The sequence below is a fragment of the Antrostomus carolinensis genome, unplaced genomic scaffold (genome assembly GCF_000700745.2).
Source record: "Antrostomus carolinensis isolate BGI_N321 unplaced genomic scaffold, ASM70074v2 scaffold33748, whole genome shotgun sequence".
NCBI classification, from domain to species: Eukaryota; Metazoa; Chordata; class Aves; order Caprimulgiformes; family Caprimulgidae; genus Antrostomus; species Antrostomus carolinensis.
The window spans coordinates 348-18,633 of record NW_010335575.1 but is presented as its reverse complement, the minus strand read 5'-3'; the positions used below and the strand labels follow the sequence as shown (position 1 = coordinate 18,633).

The 18,286-nt window shown below is 43.3% G+C and overlaps 1 protein-coding gene across 1 annotated transcript; it reads right to left on the bottom strand.

The window, feature by feature from the left end:
• Positions 1–1,913: 1,913 nt before the first annotated feature.
• PSEN2 (presenilin 2) lies at positions 1,914–13,240 on the bottom strand. The gene is made up of 10 exons (XM_010174606.2): positions 13,045–13,240; positions 12,143–12,372; positions 11,040–11,181; positions 9,996–10,063; positions 8,970–9,190; positions 8,016–8,114; positions 6,140–6,217; positions 4,266–4,385; positions 3,815–3,933; positions 1,914–2,157 (listed from the first exon to the last, which is right to left on the bottom strand). The coding sequence occupies exons 1-10, from the start codon at positions 13,186–13,188 to the stop codon at positions 2,002–2,004; spliced, it is 1,377 nt and encodes a 458-aa protein (XP_010172908.1). The 5' UTR covers positions 13,189–13,240; the 3' UTR covers positions 1,914–2,001.
• Between the last annotated feature and the right edge of the window lie 5,046 nt (positions 13,241–18,286).

The window sequence follows — 18,286 nt, the reverse complement described above, 5'->3', positions numbered from 1 at the left end:
CTTCAATATTTGAAGGTACCCCCCAGTTTCCTTCAAACATCAATTCTGCTTTCACAGAAATAAATTGTTTCTAACAATATGCTACAACCCTGTTAAGCCAAGCAGGATTTTTCTTCTAGTACATATAAATATTTCACATCCTCTCTACACCATGCAATGCTAAAAGTAAAATCATGTTTGCAAGTGACTGTGTTCTGATTTGGCGCCATAACTGGTTTAGTTTTAAAAAAAACCAAACAAAAAACCCCAAAAAAACAAACCCAAACAAAACAATGAACAAACAAAAATAAAAACTAACTCTCACATAAACCTTAAAAATCAGCAGACAGAGTTCATGATTTACATTTCCAAAGGAAATACCTTTTAGTAATAATTAACTGTCTGCAGCTAAGTCCAAACATTGCAAATGTAAGAAATGGGACAAAAAACTAAACAAAGAGCAAAAATCACTTACTTGTCCAAACTGAGACACACACAACTTGTAAAAATCCTTACATGCTTGTTAAAAATTTTTTTGAGTCACCTGTGTGATGTCCTTGTTAAATATCAAAGTAGATTAGCCTGAACAAGTCTATTGGAAAAAAGCACTACCTTAAAAATACATAGTTCAAAGCCTTATCTAAAAAGTATTTTCAGAGGTTAAATTCTGCATCTCTCAATGACATTGCATTATTCACAAAACCTTGCATAATGTTACATTTTGAAACACTGACATTGATCAGCTGTCAAAGAAAACAGCTTGTTTGCGTAACAGACACTCAAAAGAAAAGAAAAAAATCACAGTACTTGGCTGTTTCTAAAAAAATGACTCTTGGGGTAGAAATAAAATTATTTTAAAAGGTAGAGAAAACAGTAAGGTTCAGTCAGACCTGTATTTTTTACTGGCAACAAGCTCTGTTGTTTGGGTTTTTTTTAAATGAACTCCCTTGAGGCTGTGTAAGTATTCCTAGCATTAACAATGCCTTATGTAGAGTAATGTAACAGCAGATTAAAGTTTGGACCCCCATATTTTGATACAAACTATGACAGGGTATTTCCAAAAGAGTCCCTTTGACAGTAAATAACTATTTTAAAATTTGTAATTAAAAAAACAATCTTTAAACTACGAAAAACTAGGTAAACCAAGTCTCAATCAGTCTAAGAGGACCTCTTCATAAAAGGCAGGTAAATCCTCCTTTGGAGAGGTTACAGAAATGAGACCAGAAATACACACAAGTTACAGGTCAACTGATTTACTGGAGTTGTGCAGTAATTTCCACCTTATGGTAATTTCAGGATTGTAGTCTGGACCCAGAAAAAGATTTCCAAAAAGATAAAATGCTGGGGGAAGACAGGGAAAAGTATCTTGTTTTCCCACGCTGAGGATCTGATGCACTGGAATGCTATGGCTCACTATGTCTAAGGTCAAAATAAATAGGCATTTGGGGCAATTTCAACAGAAGTTGTGTGCACAGAGGCTTATGAAGTTCAGCTTCACTTCTCTGATGCTCACAACCAGGTGTAACACACCGCTCAGTTCTGTGCATGATGACTGCGATGCTTTTGTGATTGCAAGTACAACTTACTTGCACCTCATGTTTGCACAACGCTTCAAAAGCATGAAGTGTTAGCAATTCTAGAGTACAGTTAAACTTGACTGTAATTCCAGGGCTAAAACACCTGAACTTCTGGAAGAACAGATCAGACTCTTCACCTCTCCAGTGTCCCATGCCTTTTACAGGTTTCTGTGCTCACAACAGCCAGTGTGCACATCAGTTAACATAAAAGTAATGTTCTGACATCAGCAATGAGCCAGGCATTTCACTGGAGTCCAGGGGTCCTGTGAAAAAAATCTCAGTTCAACACCCTAACTACTAGATTTTTAAGACACATCATGTCACAGAGTTAGTGTTTGCCTTACAAATATATGGCACTAAGTGTAAAACTTCCATGACTTATTCCAGACAGTGTACCATACTTCATAGCAAAGCTTTAAAAATAATCCTCTAATTCACACTTCTTCTAAATATAGAGCTGGTGGGAGGCCAGGGTGTCCATGAATGGTCGCACAAGGTTGTCTGTGGAGAAGTAAAAGACCAAGCCAAATGTGATGGAGATGGGAAGGGCAGGCAGTGCTTTCTTAAAAACAGCCAATAATAGAAGAGTTAAGCATAAACCCTGCCAGAGAGAAGAAAAAAAACACAAGGAGATACAGTAAGAAGCCCAGAAACATATCTGTCATCAGCAAACTAATATACAAATAATAAGCTATAGACACTGTACAGCAACTGAAGCCTGCCTGGGCCACCAGTGGCATAAGATACATTTGCCCACACCTTCATCTTTCACACAAGTGGGACAGCTACTTTCTTCAGCAATCCTGAGCAGGATTGCCTTTGCTGAGAAAGTGGCATAAAGAGCTGCTGCTGACATACAGCTGACCCTGAGAGGTTAATTTAGAGATTATTTTACATTTTGTTCCATGCCATTATGTGTGAAGTACTGCTGCAGCAGATAGAAGCACTTAAATCCTGGTGAACTGCACAGATAAGGAGTTTCGCTGCAGGACTCTCATACAGAGCGGCATGTACTTCTAACACCTTCCCAATTTTCAAGGTCTCTTAGGGTAAAAAAAGAACAAAACAGCAAAACAAAACATCCACTCGTGTTCTTTTGCCTGGATTGCTAACTGCAATAGGTGAATCCTGGTTTTATCTGGATAGCAGGCCAAGATCTGTTTTTTTGGAGCAGGTGTGAAAGCTTTTGTACATTTTGGGTAGCCAGTATGGCTAAGTACATTTAGGTGTGGATTCCTTCTCTCATCTGAGCCCTTCTTAAGTCCTCCATGATGACAAAACTCCTGAGACACTATGCTCCAAAAATTTTACCAGCACCATAAAAGAAACAGAATGGGGCATTTGGCCTCATGGACAGACAAGCAAGAGCATTCTCCCCAGCAAAGGGATCCAGGATTTGGAGCTAGGTGATCCTATAGGTTTCTCTGACCTGTGAGGCAGGAAAGGTACCCTCAATGCTCTTTATTTAAGTTAGCTCATTTCTAGTTCTTGTACTTTTTGATCCATAATCTTCACAACTGAAAGTCACTGTATTTCGCTATCCTTGGGATCTAAGTGGGGAAATGGAGGTCCAAGGATGGGATAATAAAACTCCTGCCATTGCCCTTCTGGTTAGTTTCCATGAGGATGCTGGTGTAAATAGCAAGTTCCTAGTAATTATTTTCTACCTAGATGAAAGCTTAACAGTGTGTGGTCATTAGACCTGGCAGGACCAAGTCCTTTAGCAGTTAGTATGATTGTCATCTGCTTTTACTGGTTATTTCCATGGATTTTTAAGTCTCTTTCCTTCCTGTTTTTTCCAGTGTGAACACAAAAACAAGACAGGTCTTCATCCTCTTATTTAGCCATATTTGCCTCTGTAGCAAAAGGGAGTTAACCTTTTTAACTACACTTGCTAATCATTGTGGAGTTCATAATATTGACTCTTGTGGCTGACAGAAGTCCCCAGTCTTTAACACTGAAGCAAACACTCCAACAGTTCAGCTGTTACTGTTTTCCCTGGGGCTGTTTCACTCCCACCATGCCCACACTTGGCTCTGCTCCGAGCAGTCCTCCCTCCCAGCCTCTATCACTCAGCTTCTCCCAGTGGCTGTTTAAAGCCTGTCTCTAGAGACAGAGCACTCCACTGGTGGCTTCTCCTAAACACCTAGCACATTACCTGCAGAGATTTAGCAGTGCTCAGCAGCTGCTGGTAGTTCTGGCAGCACCACTGTGCTAAACAGGGTGTAATGGGAGTTTTTAAAAGCTTGCTCACTTACTATGAGAATGGCTACGAAGCAGGCCAGTGTAGTATTCCAGTCTCCACTAGCTGTGGCAGCTGCTTTCCCAACAAGCACACTGTAAAATATGAAGTCTCCAAGGCCCAGCTTCACACCCCCTGGGAGAAGTGGAGAAAGAAAACAAGCATTACTTCTGCTCCTCCTGTTCAGCTTCCTCTTGAACAAATTTTTGTCCCCAGGGGGGCAGGTGAAGGTTCCTCCTTAAGTTGTCTGCATAGCCAAGAGATGTCACTGGAACCACCATCTCAGAAGACATACTGCAGCAGCAAGAAGTAATACAGTGTCAGACTCAAGACCTTTGTTGCTCAACAAGTCACAGCTCTTCAAATTAAGTGTGATAAGGCCAAATTGGGTTACAGAGTGTTAACCAGAATGAATAAAAACATCAGGCTCTGACTACACTGAAAACAAGGTATGAAGCTTCCCTTACTTTCCTCCTCTTCAAGCTCCTCAAAAGAAGTGATGGGGCGAGTTGCAACAGGACTCCTCGTCTCTGACATCTGAGAGTCTGTGTGTGAAGGGCTCTGGTGGTTCTCTCTCCCATCCTCATCTTGGTTCCACAAAAATAGGCCAAGAAGAGCAGACAAAAAAAAAAAAAAGAAACACAAGAGGTAGCTACATTTATAACTCATTTTAATGTCTGAAATCCACACTTCTGTGAAGCTTCTCTGGAATGGGTAAGCCCTTTGTTTCTTGAAGGTGTGATCATCAGGGCCAGCTCAAGCAGAGACATTTAGTGGCTTTGAGGAAAACATGTGTGCTATGATTTGAAAGAGTCAGAAGGGTACATGTTCACAGCTTCTTTGGCAGCTACCCAGGAGTTCAATGGCTTTAACAAGTGAGTACATATGCAGAACTACGCATTGCTCTGCACAGGCTAGAATGACAAGTAAAACCAAGTAAACTTAATACGCACTCCCACAGCATTACATCTTTGGGGTGGAGGTGCTCAGGTGTTCCTCAGCTGGTAGTATGACAAAAACGGATGACTAAGAGGACTGCCATTTATGAGAAAAGTTCTGCCCTGAGTCACATTGACATTGGGGCTGGGTGTCCACATGTAGTAAGTGGACACATCTAGTTGTTCACAGATTTAAAAATTTTTTTGTCCTGTTAAACACATCTAACAGAGCCCTTGATAGTGCTTTTGGAATCAGCCAGTCTATGATATATTAATCCATCTGACAGTTCCTTTTTTTCAGAAGCACTCATACAAACTTTCCATTCCACATCAGTCTGATGGGATGCTGCCACTGCAGATACAAGCAGGCTGCGATCTGGGACACACACAGCTTCCACAGAGGCATTCTGTATGCCTCAGCATGTAGTCTGTGCCTGCTCTGAGCCCAGTTTCAAAGCAGGACTGTGTCTCTGCAGTTTGTTAGTATGTCAGCTTTATCCTAAAATAAGCAGCGTGTTCAGTTATCAAGCCTTAGCATACATTTATTACTTCAACATAAAAAGTACTGTCATCTCTGAAGTGCAACAGGACCAGATGGGAAATCCTCTCAACACCACAAGTCAGATTTTATTCAGTAACCTTCAAAACTGCAGTTTAACTTGCATTTCAAGAAGATAAAAGCCAAGGCATGAAAATTACCACAGGACCAGCTAGAATGTAAACCTGGAACACATTAGTTACTGTTGTGTAACTGCCCAAACAGAAGCCTTTACCCAAGGGTAAATGTAAAGACATTCATTTTCTTTCTTTCTTCAGGGTAAGCCATAGAGCACTTAAGCTACATAAAGGCACATCTGCTCCGTGGCAGTGGCCTGAATGCAACACACTGCAATGAACTTAAGTTCACCAGCTCATTGGCATTATATTTATTGAGCCTATGTTGTAATTTACCATCCCCAGCTAGCAAAAATATAAACCCACACACACTCACTTTCAGCTTTGACTTCAGTATATATGAAGATCTGTATTGGACAACACTTTTGTATGGTTTTTGGTTGGTTGGTCGTTTGTTTGCTTTTTAAATAAAGGCAGCCTGAATACTGGAGCTTCCTACATTGTCTGGTCATCTTTGCTGCCAGTCCAAACAGCAGGTTTCAGAACATCACTGAGTTCTGCAACTAATTTCATAGAATGGTCATAGAATCATAGAATGGCTTGGGTTGGAAGGGACCTTAAAGATCATCTAGTTCCAACCCCCCTGCCATCAGCAGGGACAATTTAACAACACTGAAAAAAATATGCATCCATCAGGATTCAGGGGCTTACATTTACTTGCAGTCTCAAACATGCACATTATTTCCATGGGACAGTGCTCTGTATAGAAGAATGACATGCAAGCAAACCTGTGTCCCATGTCTGCTGACTTGGTCTTCTTGCTGCTGTGTCTGGCTTTGCCATTCCAACTGTCCACATCATAGCAGCTAAAAGGAAGACAGAAAGGTAATCAGCTGCTTAAAACATAGGTCACTATAGCTCAGAGGAGCCAAGTATTAAGCTGTTCCTAAAAATACAAACCCTTGCCTCTGTAAATGCTTTTAAAACACTCCTAGTTGCTTTCCCTGGGCACTCAGAAGGCAAGATGGGAAAAAATGAAGGCAGAGCATCCATACAGTTTTTGAAAAAGTCTCGGAGCACAAATAGCTAAGAGTCAGTATGGTCTTCTCTGTAGGCTGTAGCAAAAATCCAGAATTAGGGTCCTCATCTCCGTTGTTTTCTTCCTGGCTTCTGACTCTTCTCTTCAAAGAAAAGAATTGCTCAGGAAATGATGGTAATACAAAGGTAACCAGAGGTTAACTTTCACAGTTTATTCCCCATGTTCTGCTAAAGGTAAAGCAGAAGCAAGGGATATGCAGGAGTTGTCAGAGCGCTAGTTTTCTCTCTGCCTGTTTGATTTGGTTCTTTCCTGTCAAAATATTGCCTGTTTCTGTTTTGGTTCCAAGAACAACCAAAGGATGTTTGGGGTTTTACTCTTGAGATGCATTGCTAAATTAAAAAGGAATACAAACCATTCTGAAATCAGTGGAGGGGAACTCAAATCACCTGTTTATTTAAGTGTGCATCAGTCTTCCTGTTTTTATAGAAGCTAACTAAATAAAATACGCCAAGGCAAACACAGTGCCTACTTTTCCACTACAAGCTCAGCCAAGGTGATGTTTTTGCATCTAGAGGGAGCCACAGAGTGTGGTCTTGTAATGGAGACACTGACATTCTGCAAAATAACTTTTTGTTCAGTATTTATTATTTGTTGAATTGCTCTCTCGTTTAGAGAAACTCTTGTTTGTTAACTCAAACATGAGGGAGCCTTAATCTAGATTGTCTCAGGTCAGTATAACTCCAGTAAAAGGGAAGTCAGTTGAAGCCAACAGAATCTCTGCTTGGAACGTATAGAAGCATTTATATAACATTAAATGCTTGGAAAAAAAAAAGAAAAAAAAAAGATCAATCAGGTTTTGTAGGCATCCTCAGCTTAGCACCCAACATTAGGAAATACCCATTTACCTTACAAGCGACATAATGAAAAAGTGATTGAGATTCATGAAGCACTTGAGTCCAGGCCCCATGAGCATTGAGTCGCCTGCCTTCCAACTGTGTTAATCTTAAGCACACATATACCTTTGTGGATAAGGGCACCAAACACCATTGCAGTTAAACAGCCCAAGAAAGCCAAGGAAGAGACAACTGACTTTGTTTGCAGCACAATACCTGAAAAGAGCCCTTAAAGCGAGCAGCCACACAATGAACAATAAAGCAAATGTATTCTAAGCACTGCCATCCATACAGTGCACAGAGCAAGAGGAGGCTACAGGAAGAATGGAACCTCATCGCACATTTAAAGCACGTCTATAAAGCATACACACAAGGAATATGTGTATTGAGTGGGCATCACCTAATCACAGAACTTTGCAAACACGGCTGTCTATCTAACGCAGGTTTTTGCGTGCGGAACAAAGGGGCACGTTCTGCACTGTATTCACAAAAGGATCAATCTACTTTTGAACATTTTAGCTTCACAAGGCAAATGTGGGCTCCCTTTGGCTAATTAGAGTTAGCACTATTGTAACTGATGAACAAGGCCTTCTAGAAATGGTCTGTTCCAGAATACAAATGCACACCAATCTTACAGCAAGGAAGTAACTAAAATAGTGCTAGTTGGTCTGACACAGAAATAGGTTGCGAGTTTAATCTGGTTAAAAACATTAATGTTCTAATCTTACTCACAGGAATATATTAATGCAGGAAAAATGGGCTCATTTCTCTCCTGTGCAGTTTCTACCAGCATTCTCAATGGCCCCTTGGGACAGAGAACAGCCATCAGATCTGCAAAGAAAAAAAGGGCCAGACAATTTCATCTCAAGCTATCATGCATATTTTACATTCTTTATATTTAAAAAGCTATTCTCCCCTCAAAATTACATCTGTCAATATTAACTGGATGATTTCCTGAATGGCAGTTTCTGCCACTTTGCATAATTCTAGTTGTTCTAGTCCCTGAAAATGTTGTTCACTTAAAATACCATCCCCATGGCTTAGTGTAATAATAAGAGTTGTCATTGTGCTAATCTTATAAAAAGCCTCTTGAGAATACCACGTTATTTCTTTGAAAGTAAATGACAGCATTACATGGAGGGGTTAAATTTAAGTAGAGGAGGACTAGGGGTACTTCATTCACATTCCCCAACCCATCACTACATACACAGATACTGTTTCATGTGAATGAAAGCCTTTGGTCCAGTTTCTCTTTGCCTACCCTCTCTGCCCTGTCAGAGCTCCTCACCAATCTGAATGTTACCTTCTGGCTACCTCTTGTTCTGCAGGTTCTCTTGAAACTTTTCACTCATAACAAAATCCATGACCTCTTGATAACCCTAAATGAAACGTGCAAGACTATCAAGTTGCTACTGATAAAAATCCAACCGCCCCTACCATGCGGTTAGATGCATTCCACTACTTCCCTGATTTGGTGTTCCACTTTGAAAGACATGGTAGGAGTACAGTACCTGCATGAAGAAGTTAACAAGAGACAAGCCAGGGAGTCAACTTAATTGCCCATCTGCCTCTTTTTAAAGATGTTAGCACCATAAAGTTGTTTTTTGAATGACAAACACACTCCTGAGATTGCCTCAGAGTAACCTCTCCATGAGCCACACCTCGAGACTCACAACCTAGACTTACCATAGATGGAGATTGCACCTAGAATCACCCATGCTGACCATTCAGGTAGATATTTAATGAAAACCAGCGCCATTAGAGCACTGATCATAATGAGATATGCTTGCTGGAGCTGCAAGGGACCTTTCCAATGTATGCAAATCATTCCAACAGCTCCAAAATTCCAGATGATTAAGAATACAGTGGGGTAATCCATGGCCACGTTGTATGTCTTGAATACTTCACTGGAATACAAGAAAATTCAGCTGAGCAATAAAAGCAATTAGCATGCAAAGAATCCTACTAGCTGTAGTTAAACAAACAAGCCTCCTACTACACCAGGAGGAAGCAGCTCTCATCATGAAAGGGGAACCTGCCTCACAGCCAATTGCTGCTCTTAGCTCTCTGTTTCTCCCGCAGGAGATGGACGTGCTGTGTGTGCAGACAAGCACCACACTGCCTTAGTCGTGAGGTCAACAGTGATTCCACAGGTTTGACCAGGCAGGATTTCAAGTCTTAACATAGGCCTGTGGCTACATGACCATCTGCAGCAAAGAAATCACGTGAGAGTCATCCCACCAAATGCATGATGCTCATAGTTAGAAGATGGAAAGTTTTAACAAGCATCTCCTGCAAGTTAAAAGCTTGGTTCTACCTGAGCTGACAGCTAAGGGAATAAGCTTGAAACAATGTAGTCTGAGAAAAAGGCAAGACAAATCAAGAGAACCAGCTCAGCGCATAAAGTTCCTTTCCACTTGCTTCTCAACATATAATTCAGGGCCTCTGTACCACAAGGTTAGGCTGTTCATTTCATGCTCACAGTATCACTTCCCAGTGGTTTTTGTAGAGTAGACACTGCAAAAATCACGCATTGCCTATTAAAGTCCTCATCTTCCATTTTTTTAAAAAAGAAAGCTTCCTCATTCTAACAATTCTTAAACCTCTGTTTGGAGAAGAGGAGACATTCCTTTCCTTGTTCAAGTTGGGGATTTTCTGCAAATAGGTGACTGAGCCCTGAACTGCCAGGTTACCTGCACCATTCCCACTTACCCGAGATAGATGTAGGTAAAGAGGAAGAGCAGCATCAAAGAGGACAGGATCAGCCAGCCATGGATGAACTGTCAAGGGCAAGAAGAGACAGTGATCGAAGGGGCTGTTACCTCTCGTGCAGGTCGCAGTGCTGCATAAACTGCTGAGAGAGCTTCCTATTGTCCAACAGCCTCCTCCTGCCCTCCTCCAGTTTCCAAAGACCCTGCCTTCCCCACTGCTAATGTGGGAGGAGGGACAACCAGTTGCTCCCAGTTCTCCCAAACTCTTTCACTTCATACTCTTTCACTTGGGGGTTGGACTAGGTGATCTCCTGAGGTCCCTTCCAACCCCTATGATTCTATGATTCTGTGTGATATTCTGTCCCTTGATGCTTGATTTTTTTTGTTTGGAGTTGGTTTTTTTAAGTCTCTTTCCTATCCATTTCCATGGATATTCATACTGGCTCCTAGCTTAGACAGAGGCAAGCACATTCTCCCTGCTTGGTGGGGAGGAGGAGAGGTTTGCCCAAGGCTGTACAATAAATCCATCTCAGGGCCAAGTTTAAAAAGTGGCAATCACCAGTGCTCAAATGCTGGGCTGGTACCGCATAGAACAGTTGCCTGGGTACCGCAAGACCTGAGTGTGCCTTTCCCTCCAAGCCTTGTCCCCTTCCACCAGAGCTTCCTCAGGCAGGAAGAAGACCAGCTCCCACAAAGCTTCTCTGGAACTTCTTAAGAGAAGGCATTCACAGTAAATAGTACAACTTAGTCCAGAAGTACAAACCACAAAACTTTGTGATCGGATGGAGAAGACTCAGACCTGACTAACACAAAGTAGCAGGCCTCATTTTTAAGAGCCTACCATTGGTGACAAAGTAACAGCAAAGCATATTCAGGGGCACAGCTCTACCACTGCTGGCAAAGGCTTCTGTGCAATATGATTTTTACCATGACTAAGATGTGGACTAGCCAGTGCAGTGCCTGTGTTTCTCACTGGCACACAAGCCCCACTTGAACTTGGGTTCACAGCATACAGGTGGAAAAGGCTCTGGCATCAATGCTTTACCTTGTAGCAGCGATATTTATAGAGCAGCACTAGGAACACTGTCATTACAACGATGACACTGATCATTATGATGGTGTTCAACACCGAGTTCAAGAGACGCTGGCCCACAGATGGGGTATCCTCACTGAAAGGGGTGTAGATCCTGCAGTATAAAGCAAAAGACATACAAAGTACATATATTCTCTTCTAACTAACTGCCCAAGATAAAACCAGACCTCTCCATGTGTGGGAAAGAAAGGGAAGTATGACTGCCAAGGACAGCAAACATGAGATGTAGCCTCCGAAGGGGCTGGCTCCAGTTAATTATCAACTAAAGATTAGTGGTCTCTATCAAAAGTACATTCCTACAGAGAAGCTGTGGCTGGCAGAGCTCTAATCAAAAAGACCTAGAGTATAAGTGACTAAGTGTAGTAACTTCTCTCCAGGCCATGAATTTTTATTGCATGCTCTGGATGCTCTCCATGATACTTATGAGGATACATCCCAGGTGCTGTCCTGAAAGGGGGGGGGACCCTTTCTTTCCACACTTGGTACAAGAGTCTTGAACTCTCTTATCCCTTCTCATCACCCTGCACACCCCCCTCCCCCCCCATTTTGTTTACTTTGGTTCAGTTCAAGGGACCACAGTCCCTGTTTCTCCACCCGCTGTGAGGAGTTAGAGCCCCAGGAGTGCTCTCAGGCACAGTCAGCAAGAGCTGGATGGAATTACTCCACATCATGAGTCTTTAGGAACCAGAAATGCCATCAGGAAATGAGACACTCATCCAAATGAACATGCTATTCCCTGATGCCAGCTAGTGGGTGAACAGACTAGGAGTTCAGCCTGGGGCTTTTATGCTGTAGTATGAAGCAACTTCATTATTACACTGCTCATAGGCTTCGCTTAGGGCGCCCTAATGACAATGCTAATGAATCAGTATAATGCAGGTACGGAAAAACTTACACAGATGAACGTAGCACACTTTAGTAAAGAGTTTATGCAGCCCCCTTTAGCTGTGTAAAGGTTCTCCCAGCCTGCCAAGGAAGCACTCTGTGTACATGGACACAATGTGTAAAGCTAGAGATCCCACCTACTCAGAGGCTGTTTTGAAGACCCCACTTACAGCTGCCCGTTTTTCTCCGTATAGAAGCGCACTGACTTTATGGTGGCGACGACAACAATCATACAAAGGGTGACAGGCACAAAGAGCATGATTACATGCTTTGCTCCATATTTCAGAGTCAGTTCCTCCTCTTCATTTTCCAAGGCGCTTTCTCTCACTGGAACACCCGAGTCAGACATATCCCCATCAGCAATATTGTTAGGGCTACGGCTGCTACCTGTGCGCCTCTTCTGAAAAGAAATATTAGCAAATATATGAGACCTTCTTTCCTTTGTGTTCAAAGCTTCATTCCACCATTCAACTTGTTCCTAATAGGAAAGTACCAAATGAACAATACAATTAGAAAACAGGCTGCAGTGGAGCTTTTAAACCAAAGCCATTAATGTCTAAGGGCCTCTTCAAGTGCAAATATATAGAGGGACACATGCACATCAAGAGCAATGTGCACAGAACTGAGATAGAAGAAATGTCATCTGAGGTGGCATAAGCTTGATCGGGTCCTCCTCCCACAGCAATGCTGTGCTTGCTTTATCCCACTGCTTCGCTAGCAGGAGGACTAGATTCTGTTCTAACGTTAGCTGCATTTGACCAGAGCTTACAAAGGGTTTCTGGCAAAACAAGAAGGCTGAAAAGGATATCCTGCAAGAGTCATAGGTGCATCAGGCCCTGATTAAAAGCTTATATCTTTACCAAAAGGAAGGAAAAGGGAGGAGTACATATGGAGATAAAAACAGGGGTGGGGAAGTCAGTAGAGGAAATAGGAACAGCTGCTGGCTGAGAGTGACACCAGAGAAACAACACTGGCCAAAGCCAATCATCTGCTGGGAGGGACTGAGGGGTAGCAGGACTACATCTATCATCACACCCCATTTCTTCACTCCCCAGGAAGGATTCATACCTACCCTATGTGCCTGCACTTCCCCTGCTTCTGAGGCTTGCAGGCCGTCCTGGTAGGAGGGTACTGGAGGGCTCTCTGCGGACATCAGGGATGTTCTCTCATTGCAGGGCTCCTCCTCACTGTCCGAGTTGTTCATGAACGTGATCATTATTGCTTTCCCAAGGAGTGCTCAGGAGGAGCACAGCCAAGCACTACTCAAGGCTGAGGGGACAAGCAGAGCAGAAGGAAAGAGAAACAGTGAACACCACAGTGCAAACAACTGGAAGTCTGAAGAGGAGACACAACTGCAGCAGGGAGGCTACAGCACTCTATGTAACTCCATCTCCTTCTAACAGCCAGTTTAGCCTGCTGTGACCCAGGCATGGCAATCCCTTCAGTTAAAGTCACGGAGAAAAACAAAATGCTGAAACTATGTAATACTTTTTTCTTTGCCACAGCTTTCACAGTTACTGCTCTCCCATTAGTACACCTTGACTTTCACAAAGGAGGTTTCATAGTGCTTAGAGTTTGTTTTGCATGGGCCAAGCAAAGCTTCAGTTCAAATGCTGGCTGCCTGCTAGAAAGCTAAGAGAGCTCAGCTCTTACACAACACTCCCACCAGCATTGGCAGGTAGTAGAACTTTCTTAGTAAGCTGGAGCCTTGGCTTCACTTAAGCCACTAACCAGGAGTTACATGCTGTCTTCTGTTATACTGTTTATTAACCAGATGAATTTCATAAACAGTTCTTCTCTTTGCCCATGGTTTGTGCAGAAAAGGAAAACCTGCCTCCTTAGATGAGCCACTTTTTTTTTTCCCTTTATGTTGCCTAGTGATTAAAAGCAAAACCACTTGCATGGGCAACAACAACTTGGAGTATAAAAGTGGGGGCTAGAAATGCTTGGCCTCTTTCCACCTACTACTATGCACAAAAACAAGCAAAGCAATGGCACAGTGCAGAGAAGAAAGAGACAGCTCTTCTTTCTAGACACCAGAGAGAAGAGATGCACTGCCCTGGATATTGCAAAACAGCCTTAAAGCCAGGATTTTGAGAAGCTCTAAAAGCAGGTGATAGAAAAATTCCTTTTAGCCTTTATTGAGTTATCTTAACAAAGCAGCTAGAGTAAATAAGGATAATTCAGTCACCTGATTCTCAACCACCTGTCCATAAGCAAAACCAGACCTCTAATGCATTGTAAAGCTGTAATATCTACAAAAAATACCTCCTCTCCTCTGCAGTATTTTACCCAATTATCTTGCAAGAAAAAACCTGTGTGTCTCAGGAAATATATCCAACTCTGAAGAGGAAGCTGAAGAAGCCATGTGACTTGGATGCAGTCACTTAAATCTGAATCATGCATTCACAGTCCAACCAGTACACTGTGCTGTCTACCAGCCAGCTGGAGAGATCAGAGTAGATACTTTGAAGATCTGTGAGATACTCTTGCTTTTCACTAAAGAAAATGTAATTCACTTTAGAGGAAGTGAAGAGGGAGGAGTGTGAGATTCCCCTTTCTTTCACAACCTACTCAACACATCTGGCACCTTCAAGAAATTTCAGAAAGTCAACTCGGTCTGCCCAAGTGAAACATTTTTCAGACATCTGCTCCTCTGCTCCTCCCCTGCGTTCTCTTTGAGCCTTTTCATATCATTTTGTTCCTCTTTTAGTGATAAAAATGGTACAGTTATGGGAAACAAAGGGGTAGCCCTTGAGCCAGGCCAGTCAGCCTCACAGTAATACTGGTTCTTACTGAGTGAGACACCTAACACCTGCATTTGTGTGCTTGTTTCTTACAGAGCCTGAAATCTCCACTCTGGGTGCTTAACACACTCTTCCAACTGAATATGTTGGGGCTTATAATTTATAGTTGAGAGCCTAGGCTCTGGTTCAGCTAGAGGATTTAGGCCTTCATTAAAGAAGTTGGGTATGTAAAGTCATTCAATCATGACATACTTCTGGATCTGTGAACAGGTTAAGTTATGCATGCCATGGGATCTTGTGACCCATGGAATTTAAATAACTCTCAAAACCTTCTGCCCATGTCAGAGACGAGGGAAGAAATAAAGATCTGTACTTTATGATAGTTTGGGACCAATATGACATTTTAACAACCTGATGAAAATATTACACAACTTCTTCTCCCAGTATTTAAGATACGAGACGAGGGAAGAAATAAAGATCTGTACTTTCTGATAGTTTGGGACCAATATTACATTTTAACAACCTGATGAAAATATTAAACAACTTCTTCTCCCAGTATTTAAGATATTGCAACACAATTTTTGCTGTATGAACAGAGCAATTCTGCAGGGGATTTAGAAGGAACAGCCAATTGTCCTGCTTTCAGCACCCTAGTTGTGCCCACTGGAGGAGTTAAACCAATAGCAAAACACAGTACTAATTAGTAACCTCCACGATCACATGGAAAAAGAATCTTATGTTGTAATACAGCTGTTTTTAAGCTCTACCATTTCTGTTATTCTCCATCAACAAGGATATGGACAAACGCAGAGATGCAACAATACTTCTGGTCAGGCAGACTCAAACCTGAGCACAGCCCCTTGTTTACAAGGCTTTGGTTTCAGTGAGGGCTGACACAAACAGACCCAAACATATCTAGGATTTTACAGGAGCTCCTGTGGCAACCAGCCCTCAGCAAATCCTCAGACGCTGTACTCACGGGTGCCTTAAACTGACCTAAATATGTGGTCCTGCCAAAGGGGTTGTCCCACCACCCTCAGTCTCTCTGGTGCCAACACCAGGTGCTCATCAGCTGTCTAGCTCTTTGGAAGGACAAAGGGCACTTGTTTTCCTCTGCTTTCACACAGCCAGGTTCCAGGAGGACCAGCTCCCAGACGGGCAACATGAGCAGCCCCAGTGCCAGTGCCCACAGGAGGAAAAGGGAGCGCTGGGCCATCCCCCTTCCAGTAGGGTCAAGTCTTACAGTGACAAGCAGCCCACCCTCACCTCAGGTCTGCAACACCTATGGCAGTGGGGCTTATAGCCAAGGAGGGATCTTTGACATACGGTTACGGAGGCAGGAACACCAGCCCTCCCTCTCTGCTCCACCATGGGCCCAGCAGGGAGTTTGTCTAATGCCACTATTTATTCATCAGAGCTGCACTTTGAACCGGCACCAAGGTCATGCTGGCTGCTGGAGAGAGCTTTGGTTTAAGCAGTTTGACCTTCAGGGGAGGAAGGACCAGCCTGGTCACTCTCACACCCACCTACCCAGCACGACAGTACCCTTGGGGCTGAGCAGAGCTAAAGAAGAAAGAGCCTCTGCCCTGGAATTGCTTGCCAAACAGGAAGGGAGCCACAGACCACCAGGCAACCAAGAAAGGGGGGGTATAAAGCCACACTGCTTTCTGATATCATTTCACCATTTAAGCTATGGGAAGGGGCCTTGCAGAGATGATTTCTGCCTCCCAAGGACACTGGATACCCCATAATGGAAAGCACAGGAACCTTATTTTCTACTCATGCACATGACACCAAATACATCAGTGCATATTGACTGTTTTCCTAGGCTGAGCTGAAAAGGGGCAAGGACCATTAAGGAAAGGAAAGTTTAGAGGGCCAAGACAAGCAGGCTTCGGTTCTGGCTATAGCAGCAGGAGGAGCTTTTGGGGTGGGGGGGGAATGCAAGCTGTATCTGTATGCACAGAAAGCTACAGAGCACGCTCTACTGAATACAGAAAACAACACACGCCAGACCATCATCAAACTGACCCAGTAGAGGTTGCAGGCTATCAGGCAAGGTTTTCTTCTTTTCCTCTATGGATGGATTCAAACCATTAGGTCCCATTCAGAAATCATACAATGTTTAAGAGCCAAAACACCAAACTCTCAAAACCATATGGTAAAAATGAAAGGGGTAAAAACTAGGTCACATTAATAAGTGCTTTTTATAATGGAGCAGCTGATGTGGGAATACAATTCCTACTTTATAGCAGCCTCAGGAAGCCCGCAGGAGAGCAGGAGTCACCATTTCTCTCTTTGCAGATGTCCTTCGTGCAGTGGGTTTCTTATCTGAACTGCAATAAATCCGCTTTATGGATTTTGATGAAACCAGGACAACTCGCACTAACATTAGGATCTAGCCTCGGTTTGCCTTTTAATTTCATGCTGCAACATCACTGTGATGCAAACAAACCTAAATCCTTTACCTTGCATTTCATTCATCACAAATAATACCAGTACAACGTACAGCACAGAACAGCTGCTATAGGCTGGCAGAATACTCAATAATCCACTTGAGTTAGAATTCCTCCTTATACATATTGTTCTTTTTGATGGCCATTAGTTGAAGAGAATCAGTCTTCCTTTGCTATATTTAGGCCAAGAGAAAGCTTCGGGCTGATACTGACAGCCTGATGTTAACTCTTAAATTTCAGCTGTAACAATCACTGCTGGTGGTAAACACAAAAATAAGGAAAAAAACTTTTAAAGAAATTCTGAGTGGCGAAGCCAAAAAGATTTCCAGGTTCTTGCCAATAAAACCACAATGTGCATGCTGCTAAAATGACAGGAGACTTGTAAATGCCATTCACTTTCAGCCCCAGAATGCAAAAATAACAAGAAGATGCTATGGGAAGCTGTAGAGATTTGTAGCCCTCTTTCTCTGTTTTAGGGCACACCAACACAGCCTGAACTAGCACTGCTTTTGTCCCACAAGAAGGGCACATGACATAGCCCCAAAGGGTTATTTTTTTGGCAGAACCTCCTCAAGAAGGATTATTGAGCCCAAATACATTACCAGTCAACTCTCGTCACAGCATAAAGGTGCCAGAGCCCTGCAGACCTACTTACAGCAGGAAAACCTCAAAGTCTGGGTCAAGCCTCATGTGCCGGAGCAGCTACTTGCGTTGGCCCTAATATTGCCGGGGACATCGGAGCCAGCAGGTGCTGGAGGTGACACACGGGGGACACCCAAGGACACCTGTGCTGGGGCTGGGTTCCCATCTCCTACCCAAGCGCCTGGGACACCGGGGGCAGCCAGCATGGGGGCACAGAGCCCCGAGTGTCCCCGCTCCCCCTGGGACCGGCCATGAGCAGGCACAGCGTATGCACCGGGGCTGTGGGGCTGGGTCAGCTCCCGTCTGTCCCAGCGCATGGCCAGCCTGGCCACCCGCACAGCGGCTGCCGGAGAGAAAGACAGACAACAACAGGCACTTTAAATAAAAGACAAAGCCCTGCCAGCCCGAGCTCTTGCGGGGGCAGAGGAGACCTCGCACCCACCCCGGCGTTCTCCCCAGCTGCCCTTTC